The sequence below is a fragment of the Pelophylax lessonae genome (genome assembly GCF_965119305.1).
Source record: "Pelophylax lessonae genome assembly, chromosome: 4".
NCBI classification, from domain to species: Eukaryota; Metazoa; Chordata; class Amphibia; order Anura; family Ranidae; genus Pelophylax; species Pelophylax lessonae.
Genome location: NC_138771.1, coordinates 47,277,054 through 47,295,573, shown reverse-complemented (window position 1 = coordinate 47,295,573; position 18,520 = coordinate 47,277,054). Strand labels below are relative to the sequence as shown.

Here is an 18,520-nt window from a genome sequence, read left to right as displayed (position 1 = left end):
CAGAGCGCATGCGCCAGTGACGTCACTGGCGACATGTAAGGTAAATATCTCCTAAACGGTACATGTTTAGGAGATATTTACAGTACCTATAGGTAAGCCTTATCATAGGCTTACCTATAGGTACAAGTTGTAGAGGAGGGTTTACTTCCTCTTTAAGGACCGCCCGCCGCAGTTATACTGCGGCAGGCTGGCCCTCCTCCTGTGATCATTTCACAAGCCCCGCCCACATACAGTTAGAAATACACCCCTAGGTACACATTTAACCCTTTGATCACCCCTGGGTTAACCCCTTCCCTGCTAATGGCATTATTACAGTAACAGTGCATATTTTTAGCACTGATTACTGTAGTAATGTCACTGGTTCCCCCAAAAGTGTCAAAAATGTCAGTCAGGGGTCCGATCTGTCTGCCGCAATGTCGCAGTCCCGCAAAAAATTGCAGATCCCCACCATTACTAGTAAAAAAAAAAAGAAAAACAATAAAAATGACATAAATCTTTCCCATAGTTAGTAGACGTGATAACTTTTGCACAAACCAATCAAAATAAGCTTATTGCGATTTTTTTTACCAAAAATATGTAGCAGAAAACAAATTGGCCTAAAATGTTAAAAAATGTTGATTAATTTTTTTTTTGCGGGGGGGGGGGGGGGTGGAATGTTATATAGCAGAATGTGGAAAATATTGTTTTCTTTTTTTTTTTCAGAATTGTTGCTCTTTTTTTGTTTATAGGCTTATAGCGTAAAAAATAAATAATGCAGAGGTGATCAAATACAACCAAAAGAAAGCTCTATTTGTGGGGGGGGGGGGGGACATTTTATTTAGATACAGCGTTGCACGACCAGGCAATTGTCCATTAAAGTAATGCAGTGCCGAATCACAAAAAATGGCCTGGTCATTAAAGCGGAGTTCAACCCTAAAAATAAACTTTACAGCATCAGCTACAGTAAAAAATCCTGAAAAAGAATTGGATAATTAATATTTTTTTTGTTTCACTTACCTTGTTTTTAATGAAAATTAACTTACCTTCCTTCCACTTCCTCCTTATGCGGCCACGGCCCCCGACGTCACTTCCTCCTTTGCATTGCATCCTGGGAGATGAGCGTCATCAATCCCAGGATGCAATGGGAATGGCCGGCCGCTACTCTTATTGCTGATCGCAATCTACAGCTCATGCGTGAGATTAAAGAAAAATATAAGGTGATAAGTGCGCTGTCACGTATGTATCCGAGTGGAGTGAATCATCTAGTGTGTTACAGCTGGTGGCAAATATATAACTGTGAGATTCAGATACAATCCGATTCTACATGCAGCCAACTCTAGTATTTCTCACTAAAATACCAATAACAATCTAAAAAATGCGTGAGATTGTGATCGGCATTCTGGGTAGCCCAGAACCAGGAAGAGGGACACAGCGGGGGACACATGAGCTTTAGACGCCCACACCAGAGATGGCCGCGCTCTGCAATCAATTTTAAAGGTAAGAATTTATTTTTATTCAATTACTGTACTGTACTGTAATGTGGGGTTAGTGTTAGTGTAAGTAATTGGCGATAGTTTAGGATTAGGGGGGTATTTTTATCTAAAAAATGTTTTTGTGGCCGGAACTCCACTTTAAGGGGGCAAATCCTTCCGGTCCAGAAGTGGTTAACATATGTGCAAAAATGTAAAACAAAAAATGCTACAGTATCAAGTAACAAAGTATTTCATTTTTTTTAAATAAATATAAATGTCATTAATTATTATATAGGATTTATATGGCGCTGACTTTACAACTTGAGGGTAGACAGACAAATACAATACACTTTAATACAGTAGGAATCAGAGGGCCCTGCTCGTTAGAGCTTACATTAATAAATATAAACTCACATAAATAATAGAAGCCACCTAAATCTTGAATTCTGTGAAACACCAAGCTATAGGTCAATGCAATTCACAATATACATATGTAAAAAAACAAAAAACAAAAGTCATACATTTTATTATGTATAAACATAAAATCATTTATAAATATTTACAATGAACATATACAATGTACAGAACTGCTGATTGCTATTGGTAAATATTAGAAGTGTCCTATGTCATCCAAATCTGCAATCCTATAGTGAGCTCCTATTACATAAAGGAGAGGGAATTAGCAGGCATTTTTTGATCCCAGGAATAATAATGATTCAGCCTTCTTTTAGGATTCCAGGATTGTATTTTTTTTCAGCATGCAATGAAGAGGGCAGAGAGGGGATTCCACAAGTGTGCATGAAGTAGGGGATTAGGATAAAGGGGATTTTTTTTCCTCCTTGCTGCCCTCCTTTTCATCATACTGCATAGAGAATTAGTTTTGGTGTGTGAGTGTGTGTGTGCTGCCACTCTCCTCCCTCTCTCTCCCTCTCTCTCTCTCTCCCTCTCTCCCTCTCTCTCTCCTCATACTGATCACACAGCTTTGATTCTCTGGCTCTCAGTAAACAGCTGAGACTCCCACCTTTTTTTTTCCCTTTTCCTTTGGACAAGAGAAAACAGATCGTCTGGAGCTACAAACCTGGGGCACAGTGACATGCACCTGTACCCCCCTCCTACTACTAGCAGGTCCATCTTGTGTTCTCAATGTCTTGTGTGTTGTGTCTCTATATTGATGTGATGTGTCTGCAATAGAAGCAGGTTACAGAGCAGCATCCAAGGGACCCTTGATGAAGGGCACCGCAAATTAAGCCTTGCTTAGGGTGCCAAAAAATGCATCATGCATCTTAATTTGCTGCCTTCAGCGCTGGAGGCTCCCTTGCCTTTTTAGTCTTTATTTTTTATCCTTTAGTCTTCATTTCCCTTTTTATCCTTTAGTCTTCATTTCTCTTTTTATCCTTTAGTCTTCATTAATCGTATATCCTTTTTTCATTTTGGACACTGGCTGCAGATCCTAATCAGATGAGCAGGACTTCAACCCCCATCATCCACCACCAATAATCTCCACTTAAAGCGTGCATCCTTCCATAGCAAAAAAAAAAAAAAATACTCCAATTGGCCAGCTGATCCCACCATATGGTGTCGGTAACCCATCCCTACTGCCAGCATGCCAGGCAGATCACCAGCCTAGGATCCTGAACTTTTTCTTGCTCTGCAGATCCCAGGGATGAGCCAAGAACCATCCTTAGAGGGATGTCTGTAGGAAAGCTTGAAGCTTTGGCTTGCTTTATAGAGGAGGTGTAGTGTGTTTGTCTCATTTTTTTTTGCATACATCAGGTTACAAATGGTGCTGTTTGATCTCTGATCTTGTCTATGTATCACTCCCTTTTCCCTGATTCCTCTTTGCCCCCCTCTTTTTCTTTTTTTTTTTCTTTTTTTTTTTTTTTTTTTGCAGGTGTGACAGTTTGAAATCTGCCCAGTAGGTGGGACTTGGTGACTTTAGCACCCGATTTTTTTTTTCACTGTCTCCCCCATCTTCTGTTGCATTCCTCAGAAGTCTTATAGTTCTCCTGGAAAAAAAAAAAAAGGCAATCTGGAATCAAGAAGACAGCAGCAGCAGCAGCAGCATCATCCGGACCCATGCATGTCGGTAGGCTGAGAGCACTGCGCTACTGAGCCATTCCAGGATGACTTTAGCTGCTGGAGGATTTTGCATCTGATCGCCCATCATCATCAGAAGCCAGCTGAGATTTTTTATATTATTATTTTTTGGGTTTCCTTCCCCTCCCTTCCCCCCCTTTCCCTTTTCTTTCCCCCTCCTCCCCCCTTTTTGCTTTTTTTTTTTTTTTTCTTGGGGGGGCTGAAGAGCCACTGGTTGTCATGGATCTGTGTCTTTGCCCTACAAAGTGCAGTTTCTGGAGGATTTTCTTATTATGGAGCCTTTGGCTGGACTACATGGGTTCGGTGGTGGCTTGCCCAGCGAATTGTGTTTGCAACAAGACTGACATCTCCTGCAATAAACCGGACGAAGGCAACATATTTCCCCTATTGGAAGGGCAGGAATCGGGAGCAAGCAATGGGAGCAGCAGCCTCAACATCACTGACATCTCCAAGAACATCATTTCCATGTAAGTCTTGCTTTATACATTGGGGGGGCTATAGGCTGTGTGTGATGGTGGTAGGTCTTGGAGCCCAGTTCCAGGTGCAGCAGCTTGGGCATCTGTGTGCCATTGCTTGGCTATGCTGTGATTTCTTTCTATTTCTTTTTTTTTTTTTCTGCACCCTGCAACAAATGATCCCTGACTTGCTGAAAGGCTGATTTGCTCTATGGTTAGCATTAAGTTCCTACATGGGAAAGATGATCATAACTCTTAGTATTTCTCTACTGCTGGGGGAATAGGAGGCTTTTGACTTCCTTTGCTCTTCCTTTTAGTTGAATTAGTACACCATGGCACAGCAGCAGAATATAGCTTGCTCTTAATAGTGATTGATCTGCCTGTAGCATTAATGTGTTTAATCAATTTAGTTAAGCAAAATAGCTGTTCAGTAGAGATAGAGAGTGACTGCTTTACTGCATGGTGGTTATCAAGTCAAACTCCCTTCTTGTGAATAATAAAAAAATAATTATATATATATATGTATATATATATACATATATATATATTGGATTGGAGCCAAGCATGTCTTAAGGAACCTATATAAATAAATATATATATATATATATATATATATATATATATATATATATATATATATATATATATATATATATATATATATATATATATATATATTAAGTTCCTTATCCTTAGGCATGCCTAGCTCAAACGCAAGCATGTATTTTGGAATCTTGGTTTCCAGGGATCATAATCGTTAAGTGTGTATTGAATTTTCTGTAACTCAGTCTATAGAAAGAGATGGACACCCAAGACAGACAGGACGTGCCTTTGCTTCAGATCCACCCTATCCACACATCTAGTGCTGTTTGTCACCATGAATTTGTTGCAATATATACTGTTGAACAACTGCAGTCTTCAGTTAAATGTTATTTGTTTTTTGGCAGTATAACTCTCATCTTGCTTGCAAAATGATCCTTTTTTTTTTGTTTTGTTAAAACAATGTCATGTATGTATGTAAAGTTTACCCCCCCCCCCCCCACCACCAAATGTTAATAATGGAGTAAATATGATTGACAGGTTGGTCACCATGCAGATGCTCCATACTTTGTGTTGCTACTGTACGGTAAAGTAATGCGTTAACTCATCTGATATTGTTGTAAGCCTTGTTGAGTTTAAGGGGTTAATTGTTTTTATCTGTAACTCCCCATAAGTGATATATATCACGGCCTTGGTGTATATAGAGCTTGGCAGCTTTCTACTGGCAGTGAAAATGTAAAAGCTCCTGAATTGTTCATAGTAATGGTGTTGCAATAATTTATAATGGCGGTAAAGTTCTTTAAAAGGAAAAATGTGCTATCTGTCAAGTCAAGAGGAGATGGTTTTGGCACACAAAAAAAATGCACCATCAATGGATGTTTAGGATGAAAGTTATAGGGGACATTTATAAGCATCGGTCTTCAGAAAAACCCATACATGAATTTGTGCTCCCATGTCCCAATCTTTGGTTGCTAGACAGTTCTTGCATTAAAGCCCATTCTGGTTGGAGGAAGGTTTGCTGAATGTCTTGTCGTCAGGATTTTTTTTTTTTTTCACACTATGCATTTGTGAAAGAGCCATGGAGATTGCTTCCCCACCCTCTCATTTAAAACACAGCACAGCGTGTTTAAATATTCAGCTCACCAACTAGATCACACACTAGAGATAATCCCTAGGAAGTGATGGTGTCATGGAAGTGTGTAGACATATCATGGGAAAATAAAAAATACAAGTTAACGCCGGAGACTAGAGATGTAAAATAAAGCTTTATTCAAGTTCGCATTGATGAACGGTACATGGCCTCTGGTTGTGCATTAGTGTTCCTTGTGCAATCCAACTCTGGCTGACAGTTGTTGCTTCATCTGCCAGTAAAAATCAGATATTGGTAGTATTTGTTTGTAGATTGCAGGTTGCTGTAACATATGTTGCCTGCTCCTCTACTCTGCTTGGATGGTGTTTATAGATTTGCCATGCTTCATGAACATCTCATTTAGAGCCATTTTGGGTTCTGTAAGACTATTTATTTCATTTGGCAATAAAGTCCTTGTGAACAAGAATGCATAGAGTGAGGCATTGGAAACATGAAATGGATTACATGACGTGGAGCCAGGAGTACTGAGCTAATTTCAGCGGAATCAGGAAAGTAATTAAACATAAGCCTTTGCACTTCAGCGTAATACATAGTATGATTTGCTTAGCATTGAATGCACGATTCTATGTTACACTGTGGCACAAATACATCTGCGGGGATTGCCAGTAAATTGGAAATTGCCCTTTGGTGTTATAATTTAAGACTCGTTGTCATCATGGATGACGATTACTTGAGGGCAACTTGAGAACTAGCATGTTGTGACTGGAACAAGATCTATTTTTTTTTTTCCTTCCTTCTCCTTTCCACAGTCTTTGAATATACAGTATGAGCTGCTTGTAGGCATTTTCAATCACTGGAAATGCATTTGGAAGGCATTTGTCATTTTTGAAAGGGCAAGATGGCCATTTTTGCCCAAATGGTAAACCAATATTTGTAACAGAAGTCAATCATTTTATATGTCTCCTTATTCAAGTTATAATGTTTTCTTCAACCTATATACCCTACTTGTACTTGCTTTTATAATATCTCCTTCTTTGGTTTCCATGACAGCAATATAGTACATATAGCTATAATTATTATTATTCCATGTACTAGACTTTCTCTAAAAATACCTGCTTGATTTTTTCTAAAAATATATTTTAAATGGGAATAGATGGATTTCAGATTACTTTACTTACCTGTTGTTTTAATTATTTATTATTTAAATATTACTTTTTTTAAACTTCAGTAGAGTCCCAACCACCAATGCGCCATTTTATAGGGGTATAGAGTTCATGGTCAATTTTCCTTAGCATGGGACTTTGCGACACTTTGGCCACCCCCGCCCTGCAGTAGATTGAGGTAATCCCGCCCATACGATGGAGTTTCTTTCTTTAGACAGAGGCAAAAGTTCGATCAATGTTGGGCGTTGTCTCTTATTGTCCTGGTTTTTTTTTCCCCCCTACCCAAGGATGCCATGGTAAAGTAAAAATGAGTCTAGGCTTTCCTCTTATAATGTATATCATTAGCAGAGCACATGCCTTGATTTACTGTATAAGTCACATGCTAGTTTTTTTTTTTTTTTTAATACTTTTTCCATATGGCGCCTTTATGGCTATATACAGTAGGGTCTTGTTTATCATAGTTGGGAGAAAGCGATGTTATTTGTGTAGGGCCATGCCTTTTTTATATCCAATACAAACACTTAAATCAACAAATTACTTAATTAGTCTAAACAACAAGCAAACATCACAGGTATATTTACACACACACACATATATATATATATATATATATATATATATATATATATATATATATATATATAACAAATAAGAGCTATTACGTTGCATTTCATAGGAACGCCCGCCAGTTCCAGATTTTCCCCTTGTAATGGACATCGGTCCTGATATTACTGTACTTGTGGTTAAATAATGATTATAATAATGGTTCTCTCATACAACATTAGGGTGATCATCACTAGACATTGCATTAAATTTAGTTATAATGGATACAGGTGGGCAAATTGGATAATGACCCTTTGTTGTTGCCATGTTCCGAACAGCAAGGATTGGTCTATCTCTGAAAGACATGGAATCAGCTGTAAAATATAGAAGGCCTTAAAACTTCATATTCAAAAGTCCAACTGTAAGAGATTTGTGCGTTTATCAAATATCAATCTACAACTAACAAGCATTTGTAACAGACTTCAACATAAATTTGCTTATTAGGACTATGGGTCCTATGGGTCTTTTACTAAGCAAGACATACATGGGATTAAACGCTTCCAGGAGGACATTATAAGATACCTCAATGACTGTTCCAATTGCTATATTAGGCATCTGCTACATTTACTTAATGGGAAACATAGAAATGTTTTACTAAAAGTCTACAACTTGGCTTCAACTACAGTTGTAAATGGAACTGAAATAATGTTAGATTCCCCATTTTGGAAATATAAAAAATCTGCTGTTTATTTTTATTCTTTTTCTCACCAAGTTGCGAAGGCTCACCTAGTAATCTAACTATATAGATTAGTCCCGGACTGTTGGCATGGTCATATTTTATGGTGCTGCAAGTTAACTCCAGGTCATTAAAATATGTTACTGTAAATGGTTTACATTTCAGAAGTTTGTTGCATGCTGGTTCTGGTCAATAGAAAGAGCCGTCTTCACATCACTTGACCAGTATATTAGCAATTGACGTCTGTCTCTTGAGTAGTTATCCAGTCTGTGAGCAACACTATTACTGGGATGCTTTTCCAGTAATGATAATGCCACAACCAATGGATGTGTCATTAGAGGAAAACCCATATATCACTTTATCAAGGCCTAATGCCTGGGATATACCCCATGTGTTAGGTCATTAACGCAGCTTGAAATAAAAAGAAAATGGCTCCACATAATATATAAATATGACTTATTCCATCAACAGTGGTTCATTTACAATGGCAATTACAGTATCTCACAAAAGTGAGTACACCCCTCACATTTTTGTAAATATTTTATTATATCTTTTCATGTGACAACACTGAAGAAATGACACTTTGCTACAATGTAAAGTAGTGAGTGTACAGTTTGTATAACAGTGTAAATTTGCTGTCCCCTCAAAATAACTCAACACACAGCCATTAATGTCTAAACTGCTGGCAACAAAAGAAAATACACCCCTAAGTGAAATTGTCCAAATTGGGCCCAATTACCCATTTTCCCTCCCTCATGTGACTCGTTAATGTTACAAGGTCTAAGGTGGGAATAGGGAGCAGGTGTGTTAAATTTTGTGTTATCGCTCTCACTGTCCCATACTGGTCACTGGAAGTTCAACATGGCACCTCATGGCAAAGAACGCTGAGAATCAGAAAAAAGGAATTGTTGCTCTACATAAAGATGGCCTATGCTATGCCTAGATTGCCAAGACCCTGAAACTGAGCTGCAGCACGGTGGCCAAGACCATACAGCATTTTATCAGGACAGGTTCCACTCAGAACAGGCCTCACCATGGATGACTAAAGAAGATGAGTGCACATGCTCAGCATCATATCCAGAGGAAATAGTCATATGAATGCTGCCAGCATTGCTGCGGAGGTTGAAAGGGCGAAGGGTCAGCCTGTCAGTGCTCAGACCATATGCCTCACACTGCATCAAATTGGTCTGCATGGCTTTCGTCCCAGAAGGAAGCCTTTTTCAAAGATGAAAATATAATGCACAAGAAAGCTTGCAAACAGTTTGCTAAAGACAAGCAGACTAAGGACATGGATTACTGGAACCATGTTCTGTGGTCAGTTGAGACCAAGATAAACCTATTTGGTTCTTATGGTGTCAAGCGTGTGTGGCGGCAACCAGATGAGGAGTACAAAGACAAGTGTGTCTTGCCTACAGTCAAGCATGGTGGTGGGAGTGTCATGGTCTGGGATTGCATGAGTGTTGCCGGCACTGGAGAGCTACAGTTCATTGAGGGAACCATGAATGCCAACATGTACTGTGACATACTATAGCAGAGCATGACCCCCTCCCTTCAGAGACTGGGCCGCAGGGCAGTCTTCCAACATGATAATGACCCCAAACACACCTCTAAGACAACCACTGCCTTGCTAAAGAAGCTTAGTGTAAAGGTGATGGACTGGCCAAGCATGTCTCCAGACCTAAACCCTATTGAGCATCTGTGGGGCATCCTCAAACAGAAGGTGGAGGAGCTTAAAGTCTCTAACATCCACCAGCTCTGTGATGTCATCATGGAGAAGTGAAAGAGGACTCCAGTGGCAACCTGTGAAGCTCCGGTGAACTCTATGCCCAAGAAGGTTAAGGCAGTGCTGGAAAATAATGGTGGCCACACAAAATATTGAAACTTTAGGCCCATTTTGGACATTTTAACTTTTGGACAGACTTAACTTAACTGACTTTTGTTGCCAGCGGTTTAGACATTAATGGCTCTTTGTTGAGTTATTTTGAGGGGACAGCAAATTTACACTGTTATACAAGCTGTACACTTAGTACTTTGTAGTAAAGTGTCATTTCTTCAGGGTTGTCACATGAAAAGATAAAATGAAAAAATCGACAAAAATGTAAGGGGTGTACTCACTTTTGTGAGATACTGTATCTATAAACAATTCTGGAATCCTTGACCTTTACATTTTATTTCTTACTATTATGTAATATTTATGCACAGTAGTTGATATCGGGATTCAGTGTTTGGTGCAGCCATTCATATCCATTCTGTACTCCATGAAGACTCAACCCTTTACTTCTTAATCCTTTGTAGGTTGTTTTCCGAACCATCTATATGTGACTAATGCATATTTATATTCTAAAGCAGGTGTGGATTTCTGGCTTATGTTACCATGTAGTTGTCATTTGGGGTTAACAACATTCAGATCAGTGGTGTAAAAAATCACACTTCTGAATCATTTTTAATATTTATTCATTTTAACTCTCTCTTTCCAAAAGGCCCCTTCTTTTATTAGGCCTATAATGAAAAGCTAGCAGAAGGCAATATTCTATTAGTGTGAAAATGATGTTGATTTTTATAGCTGCTTCTTTACAATTGTCATCACATTGTGGAAGGCCATATAGTGTCTTACCAGTGAGAAGTCAGCCGTTTATTTCCTTGGCATAAAGTACCTATTTTGTAGACTGAAGTAGTCACAAATGGCAGAACCACATAGTTACTAACTTTCTTGTCTAAATGTTCAAGATTTAGGCCCTATGTACTCTGGTTTATTGTAGATGCTGTTTCTCCTTACAGGAGGAAATCAACGGTAAAAACGTACCTAAGGCGCTTTTTTTAAAATAAGGTTAGGAGCGTTTAGACATTTTCAGACACTTGCTGTTTAGACATTTATTGATTTCATTGGCCGGAATTTTAATTCATTCTTGCCGTTAAAATGAATATATGCTCAAGTGCTAAACATGCCTAGTGCTTGGTCATATTTAGCTGCGTTTGCCGTTTTTTATACACAAAAGCTTCTCTGCTAAAAGCGATTCTTCTGCGTTCAGGAGATTTTACTGCCTCTAAACTTTGCTTCTCCTAAACCCCTCTAAAAGCCTTTGGACACTTAAGCTTTTATTGATATACATTCAGGGGTTAGGCAAAAGACATCCGAAGCCCCAGTTTACTCAGTTTAGGAGCAGTAGTGTGAATGAGGCCAAAAAGGAGCTGATTTGAGAACTTCGCACCACATGTCAGGCACTCGGCCTTACACATATTCCTGGCTGCCAGACTTAGCATTACTAGACTCTGGAAGCAATCTCTACCCCCCACCACATTGGACACCCTAGAATTTATTCACAAACATTGTTCATATATGTTTGCCTCTAGCAGGAGCCTATATGGAAAAACACTTTCCCTATGGCAATCCTGGCTAAGTTGGTACCACTCTACCCAGCATCAATCTCCACCTTGATGACCATAATAGTGAAGAACCTGTTTAGTTTTCCCTTTGGTGCCATCTATGCATGTATACTGATGAATACTCTTCCATGTACTGGCATCTGGTCCCACCGGACTAACTGCCTACAGACACTAATGGCCTTATCTGATATACGACTTACCACTGGATTGTACTCAGGTTATAGTTACTGTCGTATGTTTCCTCCCCTTTTATGCTTGTTACTACTATTGAAACAATTCTGTAATAAGTTTTACAAATGCTCATGATTAGATTGTTTTAAGACTTGTTGACATGTAATGTTATTGCATATAGATCGTTCATACTTCTTTTTGATCCTTGTATTACTCTTGAAATTAAACTTTTCAATAAAAATTTATTGAATCGTAAATGGAGCTGATTTGTGCTACGGCAAAATAAAACACAAATGGAATGATACAATAGTTTACATATTTCAATTATTTAAGAAATCTATAATTTGATTATGTTAAACAAGAGACCAAGTCCAATCTCGACAACTAACTCTTTTTTTAAGCTCCATGGTGCAGTGCACATACAAAACTAACATCAGGTGCAATTAAAGAGTGAGCGCACAAAAACTGAAGCACACAAAAAAATGCACAGATTGTAATACATGGTCCTCCTCTGAAGAGAAAGAACCCTGGTCCCTAACTCCCAGGGTGCATGATTCCTGAATGGGACTGTATGCTCATGTTCCACACCGTGCCACATGACTGATGAAGGGGTCCTAAAAGGCTCTGAAACGTTGCTTTTGCTATAACACTGTGATCACTAAATAAAGCTTTGGACCTACATTGGAGAGCCATGGTGTGCTGGTGACGTTCTCCTACCTTAACTATCTTCGTTATCAGTCGATGGTCGCTACAGCACCTGTTTACATACTAAGCCATTATCCAAGAATGTGTGCATTGGCACAAAAAAATAAAAAATAAAAAATGCACATGTTATAACACATGATCCTCCTCTGAAGAGAAAGGACCCCAGCCTTGAACCCCCAGGTTGTAAGATTCTTGACGGGGACTGGGTACTCATGGTCCACACAGCCAAAACCAAGTGGATCCCATTCTTTCGGGGATCTGGGAAGCCAAGATCTACCCAAGTATTTGGTGGGGCCTCCCTGAAGGGAGACCTCATTACCATAAGGCCATGTGCCCTCTTCCCAAGGTTTTTAAGGCAAGTCCAAGGACCTACACCCTACTATTCAGGAGGAACTCTAAGGTACAGTTACCAGAATTGCTCTTATTTTTTGTTATTGGCTAAATGAACAACACATTTGTGGCAGCCAAGACAGCCAAACTTAAAGCAATAACAGAGAGCAGTAACATTAACCATGTGAAGACTGCCTCCCCTGGATTTGGAGACCCTTGGGTCTTGTGGACTTGGGGAACAACTAAGCTATCCTCACTCTCTGTTTAACCAAAACACTGGAGACCCCCCAGCAGGCTACTATATGAGGACCATCCAAGGAAACATGTCAGTCCCTTCCACCCTTATAGTTCCTTCTTTTTATTTTATTTTTTTTAAAATTATAGATCATATGATATCCCCCTCTATGTGGCTGCTCTTAGGATACTCAGTGGAGCACCCCCACCCACATTCATTTTCTGCCTGTTAATATGTTTTATGTGGTGTGGGAATACCTTCCGTCCACAGAGGGCTTGTGCCCTAATGCTAGTTTTTTCCTTTTTTTCTGTCTTCATGTTCTTGTGTGGATAGATTTTGCATATGGGTCGTTGTGGCTATCTGTTTTTTTTTTCTTCCCATTACTGATTGCTTGATTTTTTTGTATCATGAAAATTTAAAATAAAAACTAAAAAAAATAAATATATTGGTCAAAGATTCACTTGTAGCTTTTAGACAATTTGCATGTTTGCATTTGGATGGAAGCACTAAGGACTAGGTTGGCAGGTACATTGCAGTCTAAAGGATTTCGAATTTGATTAGAATTCCCTAGTCCATATGGGTTGGACTTTTGCTATTTTTATTTTTTTTTCCAATGCCACATTTGTCTAGAGCTGTTTGCTAAAACACTTCATCGCTAACGTTTCTCCTCCTAAAATCATAATGCATGCATCCAGGCTCATGAAGAGTGTTTATAAATTCAATTTCACAGAGCCCTCAGTTAATTAGCATTCTAGTGTCTGGTTCTTTGTTTCTTCTTGTGTAAACGAAAGTAGAATAACAACAGATTAGTTTTTCTGGACATGGGAAGTCAGAACTATTAATTTTCAGACAGGCACACGGTGGGCAGGGTCACTGCCATTATGGGGGGGTGATATAAACCGGGGAATGACTTGAAAGCAAATGTAAAAAATGTACCTTTGGATTGAGAACACATAAAAAAGCTTGCTGATAAAAAAAAAAATAGCATCATTTGTAACAATTATTTAATTTTTTTTAGAAATTGGCTTAACCACTTTAATAATGGGCACTTTTACCCCCTTCCTGCCCAGGCCAATTTTCAGCTTTTAGTGCTGTCGCACTTTGACAGACAATTGCGCCGCCATGCAACACTGTACCCAAACTACGTTTTTATCATTTTGTTCACACAAATAGAGCTTTCTTTTGGTGGTATTAAATCACTGCTGAGTTTCCTATTTTTTGCTAAATAAATAAAAAAAGACTGAAAATTTTAAAGAGAAAAAAAAAAACAATTTTTCTTTGTTTCTGTTATAAAACTGCAAAAAAAAAAAATTCTTTCTACATGAGTTCAGGCCAAAATGTATTGTGCTACATTTCTTTGGTGAAAATAACCCAAATCAGTGTAAATTATTTAGTCTGTAGGAAATTTAAAGTCTACAAACTATGGTATATGTCTAAAAACTGATCAATCCTGATGCACTGACAGCCTCAAATCTAATTTCTTGAGGCCCGAAAATGTCAGGACAGTAATGTCAGGACAGTAAATACTGTCACCAGTGCAGTATAGCGTCATCTGTTTAGAGTTACATGTGTAGTGCAAATACCATTTACACGTGCATGCATGACTAAAGTATATGTTCACTTCTGCGTGCAAGCATGGAGGGATGGGAGCGATTACATTTTTTTTTCTTATTTATTTTACTTTTTATTTTTCATTTTTAACACTGTCCTTTAATTTTTATTTATTTTTTATCACTTTTATTCCTATTACAAGGAATGTAAACATCTCCATAGGCAATACTTCAAACGCCTTCACAGATGACCTGTTTAGAGTTACATCTGTGGTGCAAATACCGTTTACATGTGCATGCGCGACTAAAGTATACGTTTGTTTCTGTGTGCAAGCATGGAGGGATAGGAGCGATTACATTTTTTTTTCTTATTTATTTAACTTTTTATTTTTTATTTTTACACTGTCCTTAATGTTTTTTATTACTTTTTTCCTATTTCAAGAAATGTGAACATCCCTTGTAATATAATTAAGGATGACAGGTCCTCTTTATTGAGAAATATGGGGTCAAAAAGACCCCGAATATCTTCTTTACCTTTAAAAGATAAAAAAAAATAAAAAAATAAAAACAGGTTTACTTCCAGCCTTGACCAGAAGTGACGTAATAACGTCACTCCAGTCCTCCGTGGCCATAGAGGTGACTAAAGTGGATCTAAGTCTTGTTTACACCAGGAGAATTCCATTGGCTATAAATCCCATTGATGGATGGCATCTACACCCTAGACAAATTCTCCTTTCCTAGACAGGTAGATTTTACACACATATATATATATATATATATATATATATATATATATATACATATATATATATATATATTTTTTTTTTTAATTTGAGGAATCCTTTTAATTCTTTATCCTCATTACTATTATATGTTATGGGAATTACCCTGTTTTATATTATTATACAGGATTTATATCTGATGCTTACAGTCTGGTGATCGACATATGTTACCCCAGATACAAAATAGAAAAACAAAAGAAACTTGGGACTTTTTAGGTAGCCACTCATAACCCCCGGGAGAAATAAATTCAAGTTTATATATAAACAAAATATTATTTTATTGAAACATTATTAAAAAGGTAAAAAAAACAGCATATAAACACATACAATATCTCCTCATAAAAAAAGCAGGCTCTCCCTTAAGAATAGTGAAGCAGCCTGTGGGTATACCCGTAATTTAACAAATGTAACGTAGTGGAAAAAAGGGGTGAATACCTTCTCTGGGTTTTCACGGGTATCTCCAGGAATGGCAGGATCGCTACGCGTTTCGCTAGTAGCTTTTTCAGGGATTCCTGTCAATGCCAAATTTTCATATGAAAGGAAACAGAGATGGGGCACCTGGAGCTGCAAGATGGAACAGTAACGAATGGGGGCACAGAAACACACGTCCCAGCAATAGGTGGGGGAAAGAACCCACACACCGCGGGCCTCACTCCGAAATTCTGAGATCTGGAGTTTCAGCTGGAAGCCAATAACACTTGTGGATAGAAAGTATTATATTGATCCTTACATAAGGGATTCTCACATATCTGGAGAGTAGTCCATTTACTGGTTCCTCACCATTTGTACGTGCTGGTCCTGTTATGCCCCCCTCTCTCTCTAAAAGGAGTCCCTCCGTTTTTATTTATTTTTTTACCTTTACGCACTATTAGCTATTTGATCACCAACTTGATTCAACTGTAAAAACATTCTTGCTAATTTGTAAAACACGCTAAATGTAACACTGTATGACCATTCAATGGTCTATCTTCATATTGTATGTTCCAAAAACGTTATTTTCAATAAAAACAAAAATAGATCTACTCTTTGATCGCCTGTGTGGCCAACCGGCGGCACCATCGGATTGTTTCTTGGACGAATCGGTGGAAGCGATAAGCCTGAGAAACCCCAGCAAGCGGCAGGAGGGGGGACGTCCCCTCCCGATGCTTCTAAATGCGGTCTAGCAGCTCAAGAGCTGCTCAGACCGCATTCATGAGAAAGCCAGCCTCCAGCTGTTAGAAAAAATACTAAGGTAATGGCTGCAGCCATAATCTCAGTACACCACTTGCAAAACGCAACGTATATAAATATGTATTGTGGTTGGCAAGTGGTTATACACAAAATGTAGGTTTTAGACCACATACCTGTTTTAACATCTAAGCAGAGCACAAGTAGAACGTGTTCCTGGTGATTGCGACTTACAAGCATTTTTGCACAAGTATCAGTCTTCAACCATTTGTTTCTGGGGCTGGGCAGGGGGGTGATAACAGTTCTTCAGGGGTTGGGGACTTCTTCAGGGGAAAATAAATGTGTATAGAAATGCGGAAAAACACTCGCATTTAGAGACGCCCATATTAAAGTCCAAGAGGTCAAAAATGTCTGAATACACTCAAAAAGAGCTCATGTACTTTTTTAGTTTAAAGGGGAACTACACTGCATCTAAGCACCACAACCCACAAATGCCATTTAATTAATTTTCAATATTCAAAGCAACCCCCCCCCCCCCCCATCCATGTCTCTATGTTTTATTATGATGAGAAATCACTTAGAAAAATACCCTCCTAGCATTTTTAGGCACAGCCATCTTGAGTAAGGGCAGATGCTTCCAGAACCATTTACTTCCTGGAATCTATCTTCCCTTAGCTTAGGCATACATACAAGAGGTCATGCTTAGTTGAGAAAAGTCCTCTTCCTGATGACTCCTGGGATGTATGACATCATTTGCCTAGGCCAGAAACCAGGAAGTAACTGAAGCAATGTAAAAAAAAAAAGTTTAGAAACAAGTAAATACAATATACTTTACTATCTATTTACTGCTTCTAGCAGTGTAAGGATTAAAAATAGTCAGTGTTGATTGACAAAGTGAAGTTCCATTTTAAGGTGTAGAGTGTAGGGCAACTCAGGTTACACAAGGCCAATTAGAAAGAATTGAATTTTGGATGTTGAACGTAGTCAGATGTAGTCAGGCGTAAGGAAATACACTGTGTAAATGGGAACCAATAGATATCATAGATGTACACCGAAAACCCTTTAGCTACTGTATTTACTAACCTGTACCTAAAGCGCAGCTGAATTCTAATGGTTAATAAAAAAAAAAAACCTCTATTATTTCATTTTTCCCAGTTTTATACATATTATATGCAGAAACAGGTGCACAGTCATAATATTTAAACTGTTGTGTGAATTATATATGTAAAGCCATGCAATCCATATTATTTTAAATATCTGTTTGGGCTTTATTTTATTTGTTTTTTTTGTTTTTTTTCTATTAAGTTTATTTTGGAAGTTTTCTTTCAGACAAAACCTTTCCTTTGACGACAATAATATCTTAATATACTCCGACACCTGTAAGTTGTAAAAACAAGCAAGACTTCTAAGGAAGGCACGCTTCATAAGAATACAAAGTTTCATCTTAAAACGGCTGTTGTAGTCAAACTGAGAAGGACTTTGGACTTTTTCAATATTTACATTTATTATATTTATATAATAAATAAATAATAATTATATTTTATTATTATTATATTTATTATTATTATATTATATTTATTATTTTTATTATATTTATATAATAAATAATATTAACATTTTTATATTTAGAGATATTCTAAATAAATACTGAAAGAAAAAAATTCAAAGAATGTGTGTACTCCTGCAAATGGCAACAGGCATGCATACTGTATATAATGTATAAAGTTGAGGAAGATAAAAGTTGGCCAATGTAGAATATGAACCCATATTGGAGGAATCTATTTTCCTAGGTGACATTTAGCTTTGATTTAACTATTACTGTATGGTCATTTGAAGGAGGAGGATTGAGGCCCTTTGGGATTTATTATTTTGCTCTAAATCTGAAGAGTAACTGAGAATTGTACACAAATTTCCAAACTGGCAGATTAAACTTTTGTCCGGGAGTAATGCAGTGAAGATGTTGGTTTTGGCCAAACTTGGTAGTCATTTACACCTTATATTATGATATATTATGATATTAGATATTGAACAATGTGATTCTAACAAGCAAGATTACCTTAACTGCCAAAGATTAGATAAGTAGAACTATGGCCTCCCGCTAAAAGAATGTGCAGCACGCAC

The 18,520-nt window shown here is 37.9% G+C and overlaps 1 protein-coding gene across 4 annotated transcripts in view; it reads left to right on the top strand.

The window, feature by feature from the left end:
• Positions 1-2,085: 2,085 nt before the first annotated feature.
• The window catches only part of NTRK3 (neurotrophic receptor tyrosine kinase 3), a 1,045,167-nt gene continuing 1,028,732 nt past the window's right edge, over positions 2,086-18,520 (top strand). For 2 of the 4 annotated variants that reach the window (XM_082254695.1, XM_082254693.1), the window contains exons 1-2: positions 2,086-2,576; positions 3,343-4,015. In XM_082254695.1, the coding sequence (XP_082110821.1) occupies positions 3,768-4,015 (248 nt within the window). In that variant the 5' untranslated portion in view covers positions 2,086-2,576; positions 3,343-3,767. The remainder of the gene's footprint in view (positions 2,577-3,342; positions 4,016-18,520) is intronic. The other 2 variants (XM_082254694.1, XM_082254696.1) reach the window with 2 other exon arrangements.